The sequence below is a fragment of the Hydra viridissima genome, unplaced genomic scaffold, assembly GCF_058129835.1.
Source record: "Hydra viridissima isolate aposymbiotic clone 2 unplaced genomic scaffold, HvirCarnegie_v1 scaffold_2, whole genome shotgun sequence".
NCBI classification, from domain to species: Eukaryota; Metazoa; Cnidaria; class Hydrozoa; order Anthoathecata; family Hydridae; genus Hydra; species Hydra viridissima.
Genome location: NW_028324301.1, coordinates 24,488,042 through 24,513,838, shown reverse-complemented (window position 1 = coordinate 24,513,838; position 25,797 = coordinate 24,488,042). Strand labels below are relative to the sequence as shown.

Genomic DNA, 25,797 nt, shown 5'->3' with positions numbered 1-25,797 from the left:
TAAAATTTAATCATTAATTCATTATAACAATGAGGTGTTAAATAAAAATAGTCAAGAGATTATCGTGTTTATTTAAAATATAGCCACTATTGAAACAATTTTGATCATACCTTTAAAATAAAAATCCAAATAAATGTGATTACTGATAAAATTTCAGTTCACCAAAATTTTTATATCAATAATTCAAATGTTGATTACTTGTAACTGACATATAAACTTACTATGTTTATGTATTTATAGAAATGGAAGTCATTTGTTGTAGCTAGGTAAATTATTGTATCTAGTAATGTTACATCCTTGAATGAACAACATTTATATTCTCTTTTTATTATACTTAACAGTTGTTTTTTTTTTTTTTTTTTTTTAATAAAACTGAAAAATAAGAATGTACTCTCTGTTAAGAAGTTTGATTTGTTTAGTTAAAGTTTTAAGAATATGGTTAAATTAAATAAATAATGTTTTTAAATTAGTTTTAAGTGATACAAACTTGCATATTTTATTAATGAATAGACTGCATGTATGTTTAATTGTTTAACAGTGATAAGTTTATATCTTTTTATTTAATGTACATAGCTTTATACATTTTATCAATATTTTACTCTTGTATTTTATTTAATTTAATGCAAAGAATATATATATGGATTGATAATTTATTTTAGAAATAAGTACTTAAAAAATCTATAAATATTGTTTAAGGATTTGTCTTTAAAATAAGCAAAGTATGAGATAATGAGTGTAGCAGCAAACACATTGGAGCTTTCATTTCAAAGAGATCGTGATGAATTCATTGGAAAGCTTCAAGAGTTTCATGCTCTTAAAGGGTAAGTTAATTGCAATTCTGAAATTAAAAATGCTTTTACTTTTCAAGTTTTAGTTGTGAATATTGAATCTAATATTAATAATAATAATAATAATAATGATAATAATAATAATAATAATAATAATAATAATAATAATAATAATAATAATAATAATAATAATAATAATAATAATAATAATAATAATAATAATAATAATAATAATAATAATAATAGTAATAGTAATAGTAATAATAATAATAATAATAATAATAATAATAATAATAATAATAATAATAATAATAATAATACTAATAATAATAATAATAATAATAATATTAATATTAATATTATTAATAATATTAATAATAATAGTAATAGTAATAATAATAATAATAATAATAATAATAATAATAATAATAATAATAACAATAATAATAATAATAATAATAATAATAATAATAATAATAATAATAATAATAATAATAATAATAATAATAATAATAATAATAATAATAGTAATAATGATAATAATAGTAATAATAATAATAATAATATTTTTTATCATTTTTATTATCATTTTTGTTATTTTATTATATATTATAATTAACTTTTTATTATATGAGTATTATTGTTTTATTATGACACAAATATTATTGTTTACTAAGTTAATGATAATTCTTTTCAACTCAATTGAATAATAATAATTTGTAGATATCTTTAGTCAAGTAAAAAAAGAACTTTTAAAATGAATTTTTAAATACTTAAGTATAGCAATACAATCAGCTGACTTAACAGACTTTTATCTCCTTAGAATTCTGATATAGTTGTGTAACTGTAAAGATACTAAGCAATTAATTTTTAAACTTAAAACCAAGTAATGATATATAAAATTTACCATTCAGCTCAAGTAACAGTTAGTTAAATAATTAAATGACCAATCAATAAGTCTTTTGCAAGTGTGTGCTTTTTAAATAAATACTAAGTTATCATAAAAAAAAACCATCATAAAGTTAATCTTAAAATTATATAATACTTAATACTTACTAGTTGCTAATTTATAACTATTAAAAATTTGAGGCTGCTTTCAGGACTAAACATGCAATTAAATAGAAATTAAGAAACAAAATAAATTTTAAAAATTGATTTGGTTTTACTTTTTCTTTTTTATTTGATTTAACCATCTGTTTTAAGAAAGAAAAAAAAACTATACTAAAATAGTTTGTTTATATAAACTTTATTTTATTTCCAATATTCTTTGATCCTCAGAAATGTTTATGGTATATCAGGCTTTTTAGTCATAATACAGCACTAAAAAAGAACATAAACCTGTATGGTATTGTTTGAAGAAATTTCTAAATAATGAAATCCATAAAATGCTTGCACTTTAGTTAAGTTTTTATTTAGCTTAAAGAATATTAAAATATTTGTAAATAAAACATTTAAACAATGTTTTTCTATAAATAATATATTTTAATGAAAACAATTAACAAATTGCTTCTCAACTAAAAAAAATTTTATTAGTAAAAATTTTTTGAATAAATACTTTATTCTTTTATATAAAAAAAAGTAATCTATTAAAGTTGTCATGCATCATTTTTTATCATGGTATAGTTTTATTGATTTACAAAATGTTATCACAGGTTTCCGATAAATGTTGTCAAATTGTCTTTTTTAAAAGCATTTATTTTAGTGTAGACTTTAATGGGTACAGTCACTTCAGTAGTAATTGCTGTCATTTTAATTGTAACAGTAAGCTTTACTGCAGTAACAATCACTACAGTAACTATCACTACAGTAACTATCATATTAGCTTGCAATCAATATGCTACAATCAGCTTGGTTATAGTCACTACATTAGTGACTGCTACTGCTATATATTATTGCAGTACTGATCATTGATGTTACAATCACTGTTGATGATTGCTGCAGCTATGACAGCAGTAGTAGTTGTTGTGATTACAGTCACAAAAAAACTTACTGTGGTTAACATAGCTATTTGTGTTTTTTTGTTACTAAAAAAGAATTGTTATATGAAAATTTTTAAACCAGTAGGTAGATGTATCCTTATTAAAGTAAATGCTTCTTACTAGTGCCTTACTCAACACAATATTTTGACAACAAATAAAATACATAAAAGTTCAGATGTTTTGCCTATATAAAAACCAGTCAAGTTTACATTGAAGTAATGTTTTTGATAGTGTTCTTCTATATTTAAAATATCATGAAAATTTTTCGCTATTGAAATTTTAACTGCCAAACAACAATTTATTTGGATGTTAATTAAGTAATAATTAACTTTTTTTTTCTACATCTGTTATGCATCATTTAAATAAACAAGGTTTTTTTTTTTTAAAAAAAAAAAATTGGATTTTAGGAATGCTTTTGGTCGAATCCCAACTTTTGGAGGGCAAGCCTTAGATTTATATGCACTTTATAATACTGTGGTTTCTTATGGTGGCGTTGATGAAGTCACTAAAAAGAGTAAATGGGGGCAAGTTTTTAGTACATTAGGATATCCCCCATGCACCAATGCTGATTTTGCACTGAAGCAGCACTATTCAAGGTATATTTACTTTGTGCCCTTACTTTTTAAATTTCTTTAAGCTTGCAAAAAAAAAAAATAAAATAAAAAGAAATTAAAAATTTTTCAAAATATTTAATTTACTTCCAAAACAAACTTACAGCAGAAAATCATTGCTTAATTCATATAGATTTCTGGAAGCTTATGAAAAGATGTTTTTTTTGGGGGAGGATGGTGATGACAGAATATTTCCTGATAAGTTTCGAGGACAAAATACAAAAAACAAGCGTAAGGGTTTGTTCATGTTATTTAATAAAGTTAAATACAGTTATAAAATCTTACTTTACTGTATTCAAGCTTATTTAACATCAGTTGTTTAATTTGCCAAAGTTATGATTACTAAGTTAACAGAATTATTTAGCATATAACAACTTCAGAAAGGTAGTCTGGTTCATATCATGCTGTGCAAGTTATAGATAGAAGTTTTGATCTTCTGTTGTTATATATTATTTTATTTTTACTTTTTATATTGTACTACTATTATACCAATGTAATTTTATGAATGAATTAAAAACATGCTGAAGTTTGAAGATTGTTAACAAATCTTCAAGCTTCAATGTATGTGTTGCAAAAGAAGAAAATATAAAGTTTTTTGCTCTAAACAAGAAAATAGATGATTGCTCCATCAACAAGATTATCTCCAAACATTTCAGAGGTAAATCAAGCATAAACAGATTTGAATGTTGTAATTAAAACATATCTTGGATACAGATCTTTCTGACATTAAATGTGTTTTGCAAAAAATGTTTTTGTCTTAAATATAGTTAGAATTAAATATAGCATAGAAATTTCATATGAAAAATTTCAAATTTTTTTTTTGAGAGTATTGCCAAATAACAGTTAAACATTTTTTTAATATTGTTTAAATATGTTTTTCAATAAATTCAGCATAAAGTTAATATGTCATTAGAATGATTAACTGTAATGCTGTTTTAACTTTTTGTTTTTGAATTGTGGCACTGTTATGTTGAAGAAGTATTTTTTAAAGAAAATTGCATACTTTACTTAGGATTTAGCAATCCTTCAAAGCCAGGAATACTAGGAGGTATATGAAAAAATTTCTTTCGTTTGGTTTCTTTTAATTGTATTTATTTAGGTAATTTATAAAAAAAAATTGAATTTTCTTCAGAATCTCGTTCACATAACTTTGATCGCATAATGTTATCTCTTCAATCTGGTCTTGAAAATGAAGTAGATTTTGCATTAAATGTCTGTGCACTTTTATCAAATGTTACTAATTCAATTTTTAATCTGGCAAAGGTAATTCTTTACATTATAAGTTCTGCATTACATCTTTTCTTTTCTTTCTGTATAAAATTTTTTTCTGGTGTAATAAAGCAAATTATTTGTGTTTAATAAATTCACTTACTTTTTCTTCAACTATTTAAGAATTGTGGGATTTTGGATTTGATTCTAGCTCATGGTGGACTTTGGTGCACAGGTTAGTGTTTTGAAGAAGTTTTATGTCAATCTAACTTTCTAATTTGTTCATTGCATCTACTGATGCAGATGTTTTCCAATTATTAAATATTTCTGAGGTGTTGACCATATCAGGGTCTTTCATGCTTTTTGATTGAATTAATGCAAATTATAAGTGTACTTACTTATGATATCTTAATCTCAGATACCTACATTATGATGACATCATTTTATATCTAGTTTGATATCTGACTTAATTAATGTAAATGTCTTCTTTTCATTTTTAGAGAATTCATTTGATAGAGAAATGTGTACTGAGTGGTATTCTAGAAGTGGAAAGAACTTCACAAAGGTTCAAATTTTTATGACTGCTAAAAGAAAGCTATTTTTTAGTTGTAGTATACCTTATCACAGATGAGGTATTGAGATTTTAGTATTAAAAGAAATACTTTAGGGTAAAATAAGTTTTTAAGGAGACATGAAAAAACTGATATTTATGGTTGATAAATAAATTTTTTACTGCTACAAACTGATACTTAATAAGAAGAAAAAGTTAATTCATAGGTTTTTAGTTGACTTTTTCAATACTGCAGCAAAAAATAAATGTCCAAATATATGAAAAGAGGGATCTAATGTACTATGGAACTAAAACATTGCATTTTTGTGTGTAAATATTGGGAACATTTAACATTCTTACTCCTTTTTTGTTAAAATATGCTAATTAAAAACATTAAAAATTTTTTTCTTTTCAGCTTTACTTTGGTATTGATTTTGTTTATATTTGTATATTTATACAAAAAATGCCACAATTGTGTTATTTTAAAAACAAACAGAATTGTATACATTCATTTTTATATAAAAAGATTTTTGTAAATGAGTCTTTATTTGGCAAACACAAAGAAGGAGTTTCACTTTAAGATTTAAAAAGAGAGAATATTAAAATATTTCTGATGTCTTTTCTGTTTGTGTTTGTTTTGTTTAAAAGTTATAAACATTTAATGATTGAAAAAAAAATTATTTAAAAATTACCTTTTATACCTTTATATATATATATATATATATATATATATATATATATATATATATATATATATATATAATGTATTGTTATAGTATAATAATACAAATACTCTTGTTCGTTTGAGAGTGCTCGATACTATTGAATAATAGAGCAATATTTATTTGTATAAAATGAATAAAAACACCTTTTTATGGAACTCTGAGTTTCATGCCTTTCGGCAATCATCAGCCATAGTGTATATCGTAACTTAAAAACCGTTTAAAAATTACAAATTAAAATCACGGTAGAACGAGTTCTGACGTTACTAAACCGAAACTAAACAAAAAGGCGGAATACGGAACTACGGAATTAAATCATCAAAATGCCCACCGCAAATAAATGAAATGCGTTCTTTTGAAAAAGACCTTATAAACCTAATTAAATCTATAAAATTTTGCAAAGTAAACTGCAAGTTTCAGAATAATGTGCAAAAAGACTTAAAATCCATACGTACATCGCATAAAACATTAGTAAAGGCAGATAAAACATCTAATTTGTATAAGTTATCTAAAGATGAATACAACAAACTGCTAACAAATGCAATTACTTCTACCTATAAAAAATCGTCGCCAGAATTAAAAGATCAAATAAATAAGGAAGGAAAAAACCTTTTAATCCACCATGAAGTGTTTAATAATATTGAGATAAAGGGATCGTCCGGTTGTTTTTTCACTTTAAAAGACCATAAAGATAACTTTATTAACAACCCTTCAGTTCGCCTTTTAAATCCATCGAAAAACGAGGTAGGAAGAATTAGCAAAGTCATTTTATCTAAAATTATCTACGAATTAAAAAGTAAACTACAGCTGAATCAATGGCAAAGCACCCAATTTGTTATAGATTGGTTTAAAAACATCAAAAATAAACATCTTTGCAAATTTCTAATATTTGATATAAATGATTTTTACCAATCTATTAGTGAAACCACTCTTACCAATGCAATCAGTTTCGCCGAACAACATGTTATAAATGATGACGATAAAAAATTAATATATCATGCAAGAAAATCTTTAATTTTTAAAAACGATGAAGCTTGGATAAAGAAAAGAGGCGGATTATTTGATGTCACAATGGGTGCATTTGATGGAGCTGAAGTTTGCGAACTAGTTGGTATCTTTATATTGTTTCAGCTTTCTCAATATTACGATAAAAATAATTTTGGCTTGTATCGTGATGACGGATTTGCTATTTTTGAAAACAAAAGCGGCCAACAAATGGAGAAAATTAAAAAGCATTTTACGCATATTTTTAAAGGTAACAACCTAAATATCTCCATTCAATCTAATATTAAAATTGTCAATTATCTGGATGTAACATTAAACCTGATCGACAGTTCTTATCAACCATATTGTAAACCTAATAACCAATTTTTGTATGTTCATTCTGATTCAAACCATCCACCTAATATAATAAAAGAAATCCCTCGCACTATTGAGTCAAGATTATCAACTATGGCAATAAATGAAACTGTGTTCAATAACTCTATTCTTCCGTATGAAGAGGCTTTACGTAAATCAGGATACAATTCAAAACTCACCTACCAACCGCAAATAGACAAACATCAAAGTAAACATCATAAACGTAAAATTATATGGTATAACCCCCCGTTTAGCAAAAATGTTGAAACCAATATTGGAAAGCGCTTCTTAGCTTTAATCGACCAACACTTTCCAGTAGGACACAGGCTTCATAAAATTTTTAATCAAAACTATGTTAAAGTTAGTTATAGTTGCATGCCTAATATCAATTCTTTAATAAATGCACATAATAACAAAATTCTTCAAAGCAATAAATATAAAACAACAAAAGAATGCAACTGCATAGACAAAAAAAATTGTCCGTTAAATAACCAATGCCTTTTTAGCAATGTCGTATACCAAGCCACTGTAAATTCTGGGGATCCTCAATTCAAAGACAAAGTTTATTTCGGTATAAGTGAAACTACATTTAAACTTAGATATGCCAACCATCTTAAATCTTTCAACGCACTTAAATATAAAAATGACACCGAACTTTCCAAAGAAATATGGATGCTAAAATCTAAAAATCTGAAACCGGTGATTACATGGAAGATTGTAGCACAATGCAAGCCCTACAATCAAGCAGCAAAAGTTTGTAATCTTTGTCTCCGCGAAAAATTTCATATATTATCATACAAAGGAGAAAACTTACTTAACAAAAGATATGAAATAATATCAAAGTGCCGTCATGCAAAGAAATTTTTGCTATCCTTATTCGACACCAGGGACTAAAACCTTTGACGTCTTTTTGTTTAGTTTCGGTTTAGTAACGTCAGAACTCGTTCTACCGTGATTTTAATTTGTAATTTTTAAACGGTTTTTAAGTTACAATATACACTATGGCTGATGATTGCCGAAAGGCATGAAACTCAGAGTTCCATAAAAAGGTGTTTTTATTCATTTTATACAAATAATATATATATATATATATATATATATATATATATATATATATATATATATATATATATATATATATAACAAAATTATTTGAACAACTATCTTTTATTCTTTAATATATATAAAAAGTCTTACACTGGCAATGTTCAAATAAAAATAAATTTATAATTCTTCAAAGTATTATTATTTCAATTTTCAACTTTTATTGAAAGAGTATTTTATTTGTCTTAACTGTAGATTTGCTTCAACCTTTGTTTAGTTTTGGAATAATGCCATCAGTGATACTTTTTTAAAAAAATTATACAATGAATTATATAGCATGGGTAAGCTCATTGACTTGTCATTTTTCTTTAAATAATTTATTAAATTTTTATACTTTATATTTCATACATCATATTTAAGTAATTTAGTAAATACATATCTTGCATCAGTTTGACTGAAGTTTCCTGTTGACTCAGAGAGTTATTTGGCATAAATTGCTTTTAGAAAATGACTGCTTGGATGAAAATATCTCCAAATTCTTTGTGTATGAAAAATCCCAAGAAAAATCACCTGAATTTGCCCGAATACTACAGGTTTTTTCTAATATTTTACCTATCTGATGATGATACCACTATGATATGCCACTGTAATTATTTAGCTGATGCTATGAAAGGGTCAATTTTGAAAATAGTTATGAATTAAAAGAATATATTAATCACCATAATTTATTTTTAATCATTGTTCACAAAATGTAGTTTTCAAACTTTTATTTTGAACTAAGATTTTCAAAGTACCTGTTTTATTTTATGAATGTATTTATTTCTACCAGATATCCTTGATTCTATATAATTTTTCATTTGAACAAATTAATGCAATGTTTTTGGCACAGCATGCTACAACTGAAAGGTTTGTTTGTAGCAATTTGCTTTACTATTTCATTTTACTTGTGCTTTAATTTTATTTGTGTACAACTGTTGAATTTTTCACATTTCTTTTTCCTTTTATAGATTTCTGTTGTTTGCAAGCTGCTTAACTTATAGTGATATTAAAAAAACATGCTTGGACACTCTTGATAATATATCTGAATATGTAAGTGACTTAGCATTTGAACTAGTTATATAATTTATGTAATTTATATAATTTGTGTACTGTGTATTATTCTAGGCCTTAAATTACATCAACTTAACTTAAATACTGAGTTAACAATTATTAATCAGAATATTTTCTTTTCCATGTATGTTTAACCAAATACAAGTATTCTCTTTTAAACCTTTTAAAATCAAAATTTTAAAAGAGAATGCTTGTATATCCTTAAATATACACAGAAAAATAAACATATGATACATTAAAACCTAGAAAAACTAATGTTGAACTAATTATATTGCATAGTTTATGTACAAGTGTACTTCTCTGATAAAATATATTAGGTCTTAATGTATTATCTGAGAAATCTGATTGTGCTTAACTTATATTTCGATGCTTAACTTACAGTTCAATATTAAAATTAATTTTCATAAAGAAATGTTTTTTTGACATAAATAAAAAATCTCTTGGTGGTTTCCATATACAGTATGTGCCAAAATTGTCACCATGTTTGAACAAAGAAATATTTTATATTTTTTTTTAATAGAAAAGCTGTGAAGAAAAATGAAATTTTAGTTTTATTAATTAAATTTAGCTAATTGAAAATATTGCTTTTTATAAAATTTAGAGCATATTGAATTTTTTTTTAAAATTTTTATGTGAAGAGTTAGTGACAATTTTGTCGCAAATGAAAGCAAATAACATTTTGTAGTAAATTAATATCAAGTGTATCCTCCCATAGATTTAATTACAGTCTGAATTCTTTCAGGAACACTAAATTGGTTGAATTTGCAGCATTCCTTGGGTGTAATTGAGTACCAAACCTCTTGTACACGAGCCCAAAGTTCATCCTTATTCTTAGGTGGAGTAGGAAAGTTATAGACCTGTTGTTTAACTATTGCCAATAAATTTTCGAGTTGGTTAAGATCAGGGCTTTATGCTGGCCAGTCAATGACTTTCAATTTCTTCTCATGAAGGAATTTAATGGTCTTATCAGCCTTGGTATGCTTGGGGTTGTTGTCTTGCATGAACATTGTGTTAGGTACAGTTTTCGCCCTTTTTCAAAGTGACTTGAAATATCCGACCTTAAGGATGTTGATATAGTCATCAGCATTCATTATTCCATTAATTTTTACTAATTCACCGACTCCACAAGCACAGAAACATCCCCAAAACAAGAGTTTTCCTCCGCCATATTTAATGATTGGTGTAAAATCTTGAGCACTTAATGGTGAATTAGGCTTTCTCCAAAAAAATCTTATACCATCTGATCCAAACATATTAGTTTTACTTTCATCTGTCCAAGTCCATTCATAAAAGTCGTCAAAAGTCATGTGTGCATGAAGTTTAGCATAATTTAAACTAGCTTGGAGGTGAGAGAAAGGTGACAAGAAACTGACAATGGCTTCTTGATTTTCTTCTGGATTGAAAACCAATTCTTTTGAGCTCTCTTTTGAGTGTCTGCACTGAAGCATGAGTCCCATAGCTGTTATTCATTAAATTAGTAACATCCTTTGCAGTTTTAGACTCTCCAGAAGCAATTAAATGAACAATTGTCCTTTGGTCTCATGGTGTAAAAATTTTCTTTCAACCACTTTTAGGCTTATTTACTTCTAAATTATTGCACAATTTGATTTTATATATGAGATTATGAGACTTTCCGAACTCAGCAGTGATTTCACGATAAGATTGTCTGGATTTTTTCCACAGTATTTTTTTCTAGTTCAAGATTTATTTTCCTCATGATGATAATAACAATAATTTTTTTATGCTTTGTAAACAAAATCAAACTTTAAATGATATTTAATCGTTAAAAATCTGTGAAAACTTGATAACTTAATCAGTTTAGTCATAAGGCTATTAATTTGTTGTATGCCTAGTTAACTGTGGGCAAATATGTTAATTGCTTTCATTCGCGACAAGATTGTCACCATTAGCTCTTCACATAAAAATTTTTAAAAAAATTCAATGTCCTCTAAATTTAATAAAAAGCAATATTTTCAGTTAGCTAAGTCTTAAATTTAACTAATAAAGCTAAAATTTTATTTTTCTTCACAGCTTTTCTATTTAAAAAAGTGTAAAATATTTCTTTGATCAAACATGGTGACAATTTTGGCACATACTGTATACTTCAAAAGTCTCCTTTACATTACCAAAAGTGTATATTGTAGATAATTTCAATGGTTTAAGAAAATAATTGTTTTCATTTTTAAAACATTTTATAAAAGTGCAAAAAGACAAAAATAGTTATGAAAAATATACTTCAACTTATACATCAGTTAGAAGGTTGAGTTACTCTTTTAATAAGTGGTTAACATAAACATCAGGTCAACTTATACACTGGTATATACATTATTTGTTTATTGATTTGAATTGTTTACTAAATGGTTTAGATTTATGTCTTTCAAAATCTATTCTATAAATAGGTTGTTTTAAATGCTACAGAAGATTTATTTACTCAGCAAATTCTGAGAGTTCTTCATTCTTTTATTACTTCCAAAGACAGATTTCAAAGAATCAGAGGTTTGTGTTTTTTTTTTGTCACCTTTATTCTTTTCTTTTATTTGTTTTCTGTTCATAAAGTTATTTTATATATCTATTATTAGCAAAGTCTATATTAGCAAAACTTGCAAGAAAAGAGAATTCGAAAATCATAGCAGAAAATTTATCACCAGACATATTTAAGACTCTAGTGGATACAATTTCTTTACCAGACATTTCAGTATGTTTTTAAATAATTTTATATTTATTCTTTTATGTTTTTTGTTGATTTAAATTAAAGCAATATTTTCATAAATCTACTAGAAAGCTTTTAATTTGGTTCATAATAGAAGATGCTATAGCTCTTGTTGTAAAAGCTAAATGAATCAGTTTCTTTTTTTTAATCTTTTTTTAGCTTGTTCTTACAAGTCTGGATGCTTTGTTCTCCCTCTCTGGATTATGCGAAAGTACTGCTACTTCAATTTGCTTAGTTCAAGGAAGTGTTAACTTACTTGCAAGCTTACTTACATTACGAGCAGAATCTTATGGAAACCAAGCAATTAAAGGCTTTAGGATAGTTGAAAACAAGTCCTCCATGTTCACTTCCAAGAATCAAGCTTTTTTGCAATCTCATTATGAGAGATCATATGCCAATGAGTATTATGCTGGTGCACCTGCTTTAGGCATGATTCCCCAAGCATCACTTCAGATACAGCCTCCTCATTCGATTAATATGCTACCTGATATGTCAAGTAAGTATCTATATACATAGGAAGTTTGTTATATTAGTACTATTTCATTTTTACTATGTAAAAATATTCTTTTTATGTTACTGGACGAATAAGCTTATTTGTAAAACAAAATAATTTTATACTTTATAACTTTTGTACAGAATTGACATCTTACCATGGATTGCCTCAAATGCCTCATTTATATCCTCAATTGCCTGCAGCCCAGACTCATTCTAATTTAAGTCTTGAAAAAAAAAAAGAGCTTGTAGAGGTAGACCCTGAGACTTTTGCTGTGCATTGGATGAGTGCATATTATGAACCACATCATTCTAGTAAATTACCTATATCAACAATTTATGCAGACTATGAACAAATTTGCAGGAATATTGGTAGAAAAGGTACTCTTTCACTTGAAGGATTCCAAACAATGTTAAGGTGAGTTTTGACAAATTTTGATAATAGTAGTCTAGTAAATTTTGATAATAGTATAGTATGGTTATAAAGAGATCTTTTTTTTTTAATTTACTTACTTGGTTCATTTCAGAGCTATTCTCCCCCCTCATCTTGCTCAAATAGTTCTAATTGATTCTAATGGCACCTTGGGAGTATCAGGTATTCAAAGAAAATCAATCCCATCATATGTGCAGAGTGTAATATTTAAGTCTAATGATGTGGTGACCCAAAATGGACCTTCTTGTCTCTCGCAAAGTGAAACTTGTAAAAAAATGTCTACTACTAATGAAAATGACAATAATTTAGTTTCTATTCAGCTGGACGAAAACAGTAAAAAATCCATAACAGGTGAAAGGAGGCTAATGGCTGGTGAAGGCAGCCAAGAATTAGTTGAAAAACTGAAAATTGAAACTGAAGGTCACTTCATGCAGTTTCATTTGCACCGTCAGCATCTTCAAGCCTTACAATTGCAAATTCATCAGTTGATGCAGACAACAAATGTTGAAAATGTTCCTGCAGTGCTTATTAAAGACGTTCAAGTAAGAGCACAAACTCATCAACAACAGATGCAAATGCATTACCAAAAGTTGCTTCAGTTAACAGCTTTGACAGAGCAAGTCCAAAAGAAAATGATTCACCAAGAAGATGAATCAATCGAATTTCTAAAAAAAGAGAAAGACAGCTGTAAAACCAGCATTGATAAGGACTTAGGAGAACAACTGGGAGATTCTGAAAAAAAGGAAAAACTGGAAAATAGCTCTAATAAATCAGAAAGTTTCACTACAGACCAAAAAACTTCTAATCATCCGTTATTAACACAACCTATAAAGCTAAACTCACTTGACTCTCACTCATCAGTTTCTCATCTTCACTTAAAAAATGATAATGCTATTCAATCATCAGTGTTTGCTACCATAGATCAGGCAAAGAATAACTTTTCACCTAATCATTCACCAATTAATTTACCAAGAAGAACTAAAGGAAAGAAAGGTTTTGTGAGTCCTTTAGATACCCCTGGGTTTACTCCAGTTTCAAAAAGTAATAGATCAGCACGCATTTCAAGAAAAAAATATAATAATCACATAACTAATGGATTATCTCCAAATGGTTTTGTACAAGTTGCATACCCTGTGTCTGCCATGTTATCAAATATTTCTCCTCAACAGATAAATCAGTACCCTCACAAAAATAGCTCTATAAGTGCAACTTCTGAAAATCAAACAAGTTGTATTACTGCTCAACTTATTAATCCATCTGTGGATACTAAACTAAACTTTGTAGATATGATAAACCAAACTCGAAATTCTCTCTGTTCTAAGTTAAACAAAACTACACAACTGAATACTACTGAAGTTTTAAAATCTCCTTATAGGACTGCTAATGGTAAGGAATTTTCGAATACAGCTCCATCAACTTTATCAGCTATTAATACTATTCAAAGAAATGGAGATTCGATTTATGAAATACAAATTAAAAGTCACATACCTAAATTAGAAAATGAAAGTGACATTGATGATGTAGATTTTGAAAGAGTTTGTGAAACTGATCATAGTTCCAGCAAAGTTTTGACTCTTGAAAAAAAAGTGAACCAAAAAGAAATAGTTAATAATATAAAATATTCAAAAGATTTATTTGTTCAAGAAAATGGCCATGACAAAGCAGCCAATTTAATGAGTAAAGAAACTTTAGAAATAGATAAATATAAAAATGATATATGCTTGAAATCTAATCATAAAGACATAAATTCTATTGATTTGATTAACTCTAAGGTAATGCAGTTAGATAATCTATCACACCAAGGTAAGCAAAATAATGGAATAGAAATAACAAATGGCAGTTTTGATAAGGTAACAACAAGTAATGATTCTTTTGATCCAGTGTTAAAGAGTAAAGATAGTGCAAGAGTTAACTGTTTAGGGCTCCCATTTGCTAATTCAAATCTAGGTGCTGCTGCGAGTTTAAATGTTGTAAACAATTGCATTTCTACACCTCAAACTTCATTTGTTCAAAAAGATTATACTCAAACATCTAATCAACTAAAAGAGAGTTCAAATTCTAATAACTTAATAGCATTAGAAACTTGTCGTGGTACTTTTAAATGTGAATGGCATGACTGTCATTTGTAAGTTATCAATTTTCTTTAAAAGTTATTGTTTTATGTTGTTTTTTTCACATTAGCTGCATTATAGAAGTATTATGCATGATTTTAAATTACAACATTTCATATAAATTATTGAGAAAGATAAATGAAGTTATATTTCTTGAACTGGTTCTTAAAATCCTATTTCAGTTCTTTTCTTTGTGAATCTCAACTTTTTGAACACATGGTAATGTTTCATGCTCCTTCTGATGGTAAGGCACTACATTGTAATGTGGCTGGCTGTTCTTCTTCTCAGATGTTACGTGGTAGTTTTATCTTACATTTGCAAGAAGTACATTTTAGTTGTAGCTCATCTGCCAGTTATTGGAAAATAGAGGTAAAAATGGTTACTGGATTTTATTATTTTATCATCATCATTGTAAATAGGTTATTATATATGATATACTACTATTATATATGGAATGGGGTTTCTTTATTTTAAATCTGATAATTGTTATTTATCGTTTTATAATTTTTAAGCATGAAAATGAATCACCAGTAACTAGAAGCGTTCGTTTTACAGCTGCTCTCATTCTAAGAAATATCTCAAGGAACTCTCAATTGGCAAAATCGTAAGTAAATTGAATTACTTAATTTACTTATTATATACGTTTATGTGTGTGGGTGTGTATATATACATGTATTGTTATTTTGAGTTGTGTTATGTTGAAATACAAATCTCATGCTTGTATAAGAGTCCTCAACATCTTGTATTAATAGAGCTATATATATAACGAAGAAAGTACAACTGTGTATTGTACTTAAAGTTTGATACCTAGCGGCAATCATCAGCCATGAAATGCAAAATAAAATAGTTATAATTATACAAAACTACAATGCATGTATTAGGAATAGCATGCAACTTTCTGAAGCCAGGTTGTAGGATTTAAAATACATTGTAATTTTCCACTTAACTATAGGTATAAGGTTTGCCTCTTATCTTTTATGTCTCTTTTGATAACTCAGTATCATTCCTATATATAAAGATATTGAAATATCTATATTGAAAGATTTTATGTGGTAGGCATATCTTAATTTTAAGGATGTTTTACTGATCTGTAATGAGGTTTTTGTTTTATTTCCGGGTTACTAGAATTTAAAATTTTTTTATTAAGCAACTAATTTATGTAAAAGAAATGGTTTGTTTAATGTTACCATGGGTGATTTCAATGGTGCAGAGGTTTGTTGTTACTTTGTTGGTACTTTACTTCTTTTCCAACTATCACAACAGATTTACAAAGATTGATTTTCCAACTATCACAACAGATTTACAAAGATTGATTGATAACAGTCTAGCTGTATTTAGAAATATCAGCAGTCTTGAAGCGGAACAAATCAAAAAATCTTCTTACATCTTTTCAATACAACCTGAAAAGTGTTAATGACTTTGATGTAACTTTAAACCTTGATGAGAGCTCGTTTCAGCCTTACAGTAAACCTGAGGATGTCCTAAGTTATATTCATGCTGAATCTAACTACTTGTCTAGCATGTTAAAACAAATTCCTCACTCTAACAAGCTACATTAGTCAGCCACTTCAACTCGCCGAAGCATTTCCCAGAATTCTACCTATATGTACAAGGAAGCTTTGAAAAATCTGGTTATAACCATAATCATTCCTATACATTCCTAACTTGAACCCTGCCATCAATAAAAATTGTAAGTGCAACATCTGGTTCAATCCTCCTTTCAGCAAAAATATTAGCATCAACATAGGAAAGCAGTTTTTAAACCTAATTGACCTCCATTTTCCATTCTATAACAATCTCCACAAAATATTTAATGAAAACTCCATCAAAGTGAGCTACAGTTGCATGGCAAACATGAAAGAAATAAATTCACATAAGCATCACATCTTACAAAAAAAAGGGCAATATCAGAGAAAAAACTTGTATTTGCATCAATAAAACAAAGTGTCCCTTACAAAAAAACATTGTATACCAAGCCATTGTTACTTTGAATGACCCTAAATTAAAAAAAAGAAGACTTATTACAGCAACAGCAAAATATCCTTTAAATTAAGATATGCCTACCATATAAGATTTTTCAATATAGAAATATATAAGAATGATACTGAGTTATTAAAAGAGGTATGGAAGATAAAAGAGGCAAACATACCTATTAATGAAAAATTTAGATGATGATTGCTGCTAAGCAACTTTAAGTACAATACATAGTTGTACTTTCTTCATTTTAAATATATATCTAATACCTAAAGCCTAAAGTTTGTATGTGTGTATGTGGGTGTGTTCTTTATACAAATCCACAGTTTTGATCCGATCCTCACCAAATTTTGCACACAGGTCTAATTTTTCCCAACAAAGGTTTTGGACCACCATAAACTCCATGTTCAGGGTGCTTATGATATAAAACTTTGGTTAAAAGGATGACAAAGTTTGTTGGTACTTAAAGTTTCATACCGGTGTATGGGCAATCATCAGCCAAAATACATGAAAAAAATGTTACAAAAGAAGACATAGAAAAAGAGAAAGCTGTTAAAAATGCTGTTAAAAAATGAATTGTTCTTATTAATGGTTTAGTCTTTACTGTCAAATGACGCAAGCATGTATTTATCTATATGCTACACTTGTTCACAAGTTTTTGCTTTTTTTGTTTAATAAATTTGCAGCCCTATAGATGGCAATCTCAGTTTTTTCATTTAAGCATAGGTCGCATCTTCTTGTGGTTGGTTGGTAAGGTTGATATTTCCTGATGATACTCCATTTAATTAATGTTATTCCATTTTCTTTTATCTACCACACTTCCTTAGATAGTTCAGCGTCGTTTTTGTACCTTGCAATATTAAAAGACTTTATGTGCTTTGCATAACGTAACTTAAACGGAAGTTTACTTATGCATATATATATATTTTATCTAAATAGTTTGGAAGGTCAAAGCAAATAATGGCTCTGTGTAGTGTGTCTTCAGATAGACAAAGTTGATTTAGGAGGCAGTTGCAGGATTTTTTTTGGTCTACAGCTTCGTCAATGATTTTGTGGTTATGAGAGTTTATTATAGATTTTAAATTCAGCATGCAACTAACTTTTAAAGTGTTTCTGTTGAATATCTTGTTCAAAATATGCTTTGTTGGAAAATACTTGTCTACTAAATCAAGAAATGATTTGCCAACTTTTGTGATTGGATTTTTGATTAATGATGGGTTGTCTCAGTAAATACCTATAAATTTTTTATTATAAATGGATGATAGTTTATCTAACAGGAAAATCTAACAAAGTTGTCATCCTTTGCTGTTTTTTATATTACATATATGAAGTAAATATAACTTTAAATTATATATAGTAATGTAGTATTTGGTGTAAATAAAATTTTGGCTTCTCATGCCACCATGAGTGGAGAATATACATTTTTTTTGACAGAAAATACCATTAGAAAGTGTTAAATCTTAGAAATTATCACTCCCAGCCGAAAACTGTTTTTTCGTATCTTTTTCTATATTTCACAGTAACACAACTTCAATTGGTTGCTAGTGTAATTTTACTAACTACAGGTAAAGGGATCTCAAAATGTTAGGTGTTTTTAAAGATTTTGCTAAGCTCCAAGTATTTGAGCATATACTTTGTTTTTACTTTTGAGAGTTGAAAAAAATACTTCTGCTAGATTGCCAAAAAATTTTAGTAGTTTTTAATACAATTTTCATATGCCTTTAGATAAATATTTAGGGCATGCTTTTTTCGTTAGGGACCTCAGAATGTCAGGTTTAATAATAGGTAGTATTGTTGCCAATATTGCTTAGTTAATCATGAATTTCAGCATATATTATTTATTTTTAATGCTGAATATATTTTTAAATGTTTTGTTCACTTATCTTTTATACTTTTTGCATTCCACTACACAATGCTAGGTTAAGGGACCTCAAAACGCTTGGTTAATGAAAGCTAATTAACATATAAAAAAAAAGTTGTTTGCATTCAGTTTCTTCTCAACATTATGAAATGAATATTCTGCTTATAGTTTCGTTATGAAACCTCATTCAAAACACATTTTAGTGTGTTTTATTTGTTTGCTTTTGAAAAAATGAATTAAACTAAAGTGCAATTACTAAAGTAAAGTGCAAGTACAAAAGTGTGTTTTGATATTCCTTTCAGTAAAGAATAAATAAGAAACGGGAAAGTCCTTTAGAATTAAACCAACAAGCAAATCAAGATGCAATCTTCTAAGAGATGTCATAATGATGAAAAGTAAGCAGTTAGAGGAAGCAGTTGAGTGGTGCCGAATCAACAATAAACGTGGTTGGGCCGCAATCAATTCAGGAAAGTTTCCACTAATTAAAGATCTTAGAACAATTAATAAACGAATTGATGGTATTATTGTAACTGGAAACGAGAAGGAATATTGTTCAATTTTTACAAAAGATGAAGAAGAGTCGTTAGTCTCTTATATAAGAAACAGGAATAGGTAATATCTACACAAAATTAAGAAATGAAACATTTTTTTTATCAACTGTTGTAAACTGTAATAAAATCCTGGTTTTTTAATATTGTTCATTTAGAAAACTAAACTTATACTATTTAGTTTTCTTGTATTATTATTTCAATAATATATTTAGGTGCCTCCAAGGTTTGAACAAGTCGGAGTTGACAAGGATAATGTTGAATGTTTTGGAAGTAAGAAAGCAAGCCTGTAGAAACCTTCGTGGACGTCAGATCACTAAGCTATCACCAAATGCTCAACGAGCACTCCGAACAAAGAAGCTTAGCAAGTCTTTTTGGAAGTGTTGGGATGCAAAATATCAAAAGTAAATAACTAAAAAGAGACAAGGAACTGTATCCATAAATCCTGCCCTTAACTGCACAAAAGCAATGGCATGTAAACACCTCAACGAATTAGCTGAAGAACTTATAGAATGTGATATTTTCATTGATGCAAATCAATTAGAAACAGGTGTATGGCAGGGATATATAGATACCACTAGAATTTACAATCATGATGAAACCCCCCAGTTTACAAACTATGGAGTTGATGGTACTCCAAATGGTTTAGTGTATGCTGGAAGAGGGGAAAGTTGTCAAAAGATGATAAGAGAAAATAGAAAATGCGTAACTATACATCCTTTTGTTTCCTTTGGAGGAGATATAGCAATGTGCCAAATCATATTCAAGGGAAAAGGGATTAGTGCCCACATGGCTCCAAAAGAAGCAGTTATACGTATTCCAAATCTTCTAATCTCCACAAATGAGAGTGGAAGCTTTGGAACTTCTAAGTGCATATCAAATGTTTGACCAATTTTTAGAAAAAAACAATATAAAACGGCCTGTTGTTGTCCTATCTGATGGTCACTCTTCAAGATTTGACAGTGATGTATTGACATTCCTAAGAAGCAAAAATATTAGACTTTTCATCACTCCACCTGATACAACTGGCGTTACCCAGCTCCTTGATCAAATCAATCAGAAACTGCACTCTGAGTACAGAAGTGCTAAATCTGTACTTTATTCTCCGTTTATGACAATCAACAGAGAAAGTTCCATGAATATACTTGCAGAATTATGGCCAGAGTGGGCATCAAAATAAAAAATCATAAATGCAGGTAAAAAAGTTGGCATTTCAAGCAGAGGACTTAGTGTTAAGTGGATGCAGGAAGATAAGTTTTTACGAGCTGAGCTGTGTATTCATGAAAATACCGAAAAAGATCTTATATCAACAGCAGTAACAGTTTCATCTCCAAAAGATGTTCGCTGTGGCTCAGCAAGATATTGGAAACATAAATACGAAAGTGCCATGGAAGCTTATCAAACAATATCTGATAAATCAATATCACTGGAAGAAATACCTATTTTGTTGCTTGTAACCAAAGTAACACCTAAATTGAAAAAAGAAAATGTTAGAGTTACCCAGGTTCACGGCTCAATGGAGGGGAAAAAAATATTGGAAACGGTTTCTTTAATCAAGGAAGGCAAAGCCAAAAAGGAGAAAGCAAATAAAGAAAAGAAATCCAAGCTACAACAACAAATTGAGGCATTCTATAAATGTAAGGAAGAGTGTACATGTGGAAAGAATGTTTGCGCAGCAAATAAACTTCGAGAATGCTCGTGTTGCCATGTTTTGAAATCTACATGTAGTAAAGCATCATGCCGAAGTAAAATAGGCTTAAAACCGAATATGATCAAACCCTTTTGTGAAATAGGACCCAAAAAATGCCTTCACTTTGAGTCTAATGAATCTAAAATTGAAAACGTCCTATGACTGATTTATTCTAGAATACGACCGAGCGTCCTCTATTCGCCTCTTTTTGAATTAAACTTTACCTGGATCTTATTTTTGTATTTTTTGTTCATTACATTTTTTTTAAGTTGGTTAATGCTATTAAAAAAATAAAAAATAAAAAGTAATAACTTAAGTTTGTTATATAGTTTTTGATTTGGTAACTCAAAACGTTAGGTGCAGCACCTCAAAATGCTAGGTATTTAAAAAAGCGATTTTAAGAAAATTGGACTTATTCTGCGCACGCATCTTTTTATTCTGCGCACGCATCATTTTATTCTGCGCACGCATCTTTTTATTCTGCGCACGCATCTTTTTATTCTGCGCACGCATCTTTTTATTCTGCGCACGCATCTTTTTATTCTGCGCACGCATCTTTTTATTCTGCGCACGCATCTTTTTATTCTGCGCACGCATCATTTTAGCATTGTTTTTGGAGTCTTAAGGCAACATTTCTGATAAGGTTCTGCAAACTTATTTTCAGAAGGGATTGAAATATTTAAAATTATTTTTAAAAAAATAAGTTTATTGCTTATAGACTATTTTCATCGTCTTCGCAATTTAGATTATTTTGTAAGCATTATATGTAATATTTTTTTGTTTATAACTTAATATTATATTCTTTAATTAGATTGTTCAACGCTTAGAATTTAATTTAAAAAATCGCGTTCTATGTTGGTTTAATTCAAACCTGACATTCTGAGGTCCCACTGCATTCTGAGGTCCTTTTATCTGTATATAGATGCTTGTTGCATAATCTTTTATATTATATAATATAATGTTTGTTGTATTATCAGCTGACTTTTGATACGTTATAAACATCTTTTGATTGCCCAATTCATAAGATTTTTTTTATCTGTTACTAGTTAAGCTAACAGTCAAATTATACTTTGGTGAGACGAAATTCAAAATACCAAAAAAAAAGTCTGCTTTTAGAGTTGAATAAGAGGCTATAGGAATCAAATTTGATGAGGTTTGAAATGAATAGACGCAAGAAAAAATACAAAGGTTGTTGACTGTCTGAATCAAATGAACAAAGTGGAACAGTATATCCTGGACAGATTAAAGTGCTTGGCTGTAAATGTGAAAAAAAAAAAGAAAAGAGAGGTTGTAGTTAAATAAGTTAAAATCTTATGGAAAAGGTGAATCTACCGAAAACTCGGTGAATCTACCGAAAACCCGGAACGCGACTTTACCAACTTACTCAATATAACTGATGAAACAGGAGAAAGGTTATTCCAGGATGATAGAGGCTTATAATCTTTAGATGTCAACATATGATAGAACTGACTACTTGTACTACAATTGAAGATGCATAAGGAGTTCATCCTAGTAAATCAAAGTTGATTAAATCAAAAGTTAAGAAACCAATGGATGAATAAAGCAGCAAAAATAGAGAAAATTTTAGCACCGAACAAGAAAAACAAGAAACCAATGATGAATAAAGCAGCAAAAATAGAGAAAATTTTAGCACCGAACAAGAAAAACAAGAAACCAATGATGAATAAAGCAGCAAAAATAGAGAAAATTTTAGCACCGAACAAGAAAAACAAGATTTGTTGGAGAGATGATATGGGTTTCCTTCATGGTTTAAGAAAAGAGTAAGCTTCTCTAAAGTAAATTTCAAAACTTTGCCAAATATAATTAATGAAGAATAGAATAACCGAACAATCTATGCTTAGCTAGCTTATACTTTAGTTCCGTAACAGTTAGCCGAAGGTCAGTCATCATGTGAATTGATTAGTGGCACGTGGATTTCCAGCCCGTTATATAATGAGGACTACCACAGTAATTTGATAAAAGTTTGCAAAGCTCATTTAAAAAACAATAAATCCTTTTTCTTGATTTTTTCTATTAAAACTCCACGAAAATTAACATGGGGGATAGGACTTTCAAAATTGTCTTATCCTTAATGTATGTGTGTGCGTGCGTGCATGCTTGTATGTGTAAAGTTTCCTTTTTTGTATGTATGTAGGTAGGTAGGTAGGTAGGTAGGTAGGTAGGTAGGTATGTATGTATGTATGTATGTATGTATGTATGTAAAATAGTTATAGTATGTAAACAAGCCTAGTTTTTTTTTAGCGGTTTTTTTTCTTATTTTAGAGAGATATTAACGAGTTATTATCTCTCTAAAATAAGAAAAAAATTTTTCGTTTATCATAGATGGTTTTAAATATATTTTTACTATTTTCAGTCTTCTGCTTCGTCACGAAGAGTTGCTTGCAAGAGTAGCTATGTCGACATCAGAAGCAGCTGCAGCTGCTTCGCAATGTCTTTTCGAACTTCACAAAATCGTCAAAAGAGATACTATCGATGTTGAAGATTTGGAGCATTTGTGATAAGGAAAACCATTGTAAATGCTTGTATTTTTAGTATATACTATGTACATATGACATAATTTATTTTAGTTTTTAAGAATTGAAGATGCTTTAGAACTTTCGTTTTAAATTATTAAATGTTCTGACGCATGTTTCACATTACTGATCTAAAAGATGTACTATATTTATTCTATGTTTTATATAGAACAAAAAGAAGCGGGGTGTATTTTTGACTACCTTGTCGTTTAAAAAAATTCTTTGTAAATTAAACTGTTTAAAATCAGAAAACTGCCCTACTGTTTTCTTTAACAAAAAAAATTTCTACGAAGACTTTATATCATGTTTAATCATTGCCAAATGCTTTCTAGCCTCATAACATTTAAAAAACGATTTTTTTTTTCCCACCGCGATTGTCTATGTAAACTGAGACTGAACAACAAAGTTAAATTTAAAACTTGAAAATACTTGTTAAGCCATGAAACCGATGAATTTTGGTCTTTGCGGTGTTTTTTTGAAACACTACCGTTTATTTATATAAAATGTCAATTTCAATCTGTTTTAGGCAATTGTTTCTTTTGGATGTTGAATCACAAAATAAATTATGTAATTTAATTAGTTAAGTTATTTATTAAGTTAATTAGTTACGTTGTTAACAACTTTTTCATTTGGTCAGGGCTAATCTCTTTTTTTTTTTTATGTAAAAACAAGCAGCAATGTGTGTGAACAGTTTATTCAAGGTGTTCAGATTGCCTTGTAACTAGGAGCTCTAAAACTATTCTATAATATTAGCAAGGTTTAAAGAGGTTGTAAAGGTCACGTGTTACTAATTGGGAATCTTTTTCTTATAAAACCTTATTTCCAAGTTCTATGCTTTAAGGCATTTGCCGGTTTCTTTCGGATGTTTGACTTTACTACTGACCTCTTGTGATCCAAAAAAACTTAATCAGTTTAAAACAAGAAGTATGAAAGTGTCCATGTTCAACACCTTTTATCACTATCGGTTCCAGGACTTTTTCCTCCGATGCGCTTTACCAGTCATATTAAAGGATCTCTTTCTTACTAAGAAAAAAAAAGCTCTACGCTCAAGGTGGGAATCAATTTTAGAACATTTTTTCAGCTCACCGTGTTTACTCAGAAAACGGTTTATCGCTTAAGCTGTAAATACGTCAGACGCTTTAACACCATGAAATAAAACTAACAGCTTATCTTACAAGCTAGTCAATATTTAAGAACCATATTTATGTTGCTAAAGTACTGTTGACAGTCAGAAAATAAATGGCGTGGAAATTCTCATCTGATCGTTTGATTTGAGTAAATAGAGAATTACGAAAAATCGTTTGCTTTTAACTTGTGAAGAAGTTATTTGGTACGAACATCAGAACGTATCAGTTGCAAATAATGTTTGAAACTAGAGAGAATACGTCGAATAATATGATGCCATTTGCTAAAACTATCAAGCGATGATCTTAATAACGATCACAATCTAAGTGACAGTTGTAAGAACACTCTTGACGTCAAAATTGCTGAACTCCTGTTTTACTTTCATTATTGTCAAACCTTTATATTAAATCAATAGATTTTTTTATGCTGTTAGGTTAAAAAAATTAAAATGTCAAGATATCTTCATTTAAATGCCAAAAGATTAAACATTTGTGAATTTAACTTAATTGAAGATTCATTATTTTACCAGTTTAAAATATAGAGCTTAGATTCCGTAGTAAAAACCTTAGCCATACTTAAATAACGAATACCAATCTAGGACCGCCTGAGAATTTTGTTTACAGAAAAAAACATTTCATTTGAAATAATTTGACTTTGAAACAGTCAAATGTCAATTTTATACTAGACATGTTTTCACAGGTTGTGCGTCTTTTTTTAAAGCTTTACTTTTTCGTGGAAATCTTCATTGGACGGCGTCCCAGGTTTAAAAAAGTTACATAAATAGAATTTTCTTAACAAAGATCTGGAAACCATATAATTATCTTTGTTTATTATATGCTTAAAACATGCACGTATTTTTAATGCTACGTTAACTTAGTGCAGCGGACTTCAAACTGCGAATCTTTGGTTTGCGGCTCTTCTAAGAATAACGAGATTGCATTTTTTTA

General features: G+C 28.4%; 1 protein-coding gene and 1 pseudogene across 1 annotated transcript; both read left to right on the top strand.

The window, feature by feature from the left end:
* The first annotated feature begins 654 nt into the window (after positions 1–654).
* Positions 655–23,803, top strand: LOC145183099 (uncharacterized). Its single transcript, XM_090080629.1, has 19 exons — positions 655–821; positions 3,175–3,363; positions 3,512–3,609; positions 4,391–4,426; positions 4,511–4,641; positions 4,771–4,822; positions 5,088–5,152; positions 8,540–8,603; positions 8,767–8,855; positions 9,092–9,168; positions 9,270–9,351; positions 11,772–11,868; positions 11,952–12,067; positions 12,242–12,578; positions 12,719–12,992; positions 13,102–15,132; positions 15,301–15,487; positions 15,631–15,722; positions 23,566–23,803. Exons 1-19 carry the CDS (start codon positions 730–732, stop codon positions 23,708–23,710), a joined length of 4,254 nt encoding a protein of 1,417 aa, XP_089936755.1. The 5' UTR covers positions 655–729; the 3' UTR covers positions 23,711–23,803.
* Positions 19,339–20,989, top strand: LOC145192882 (uncharacterized; annotated as a pseudogene).
* Positions 23,804–25,797: the final 1,994 nt, after the last annotated feature.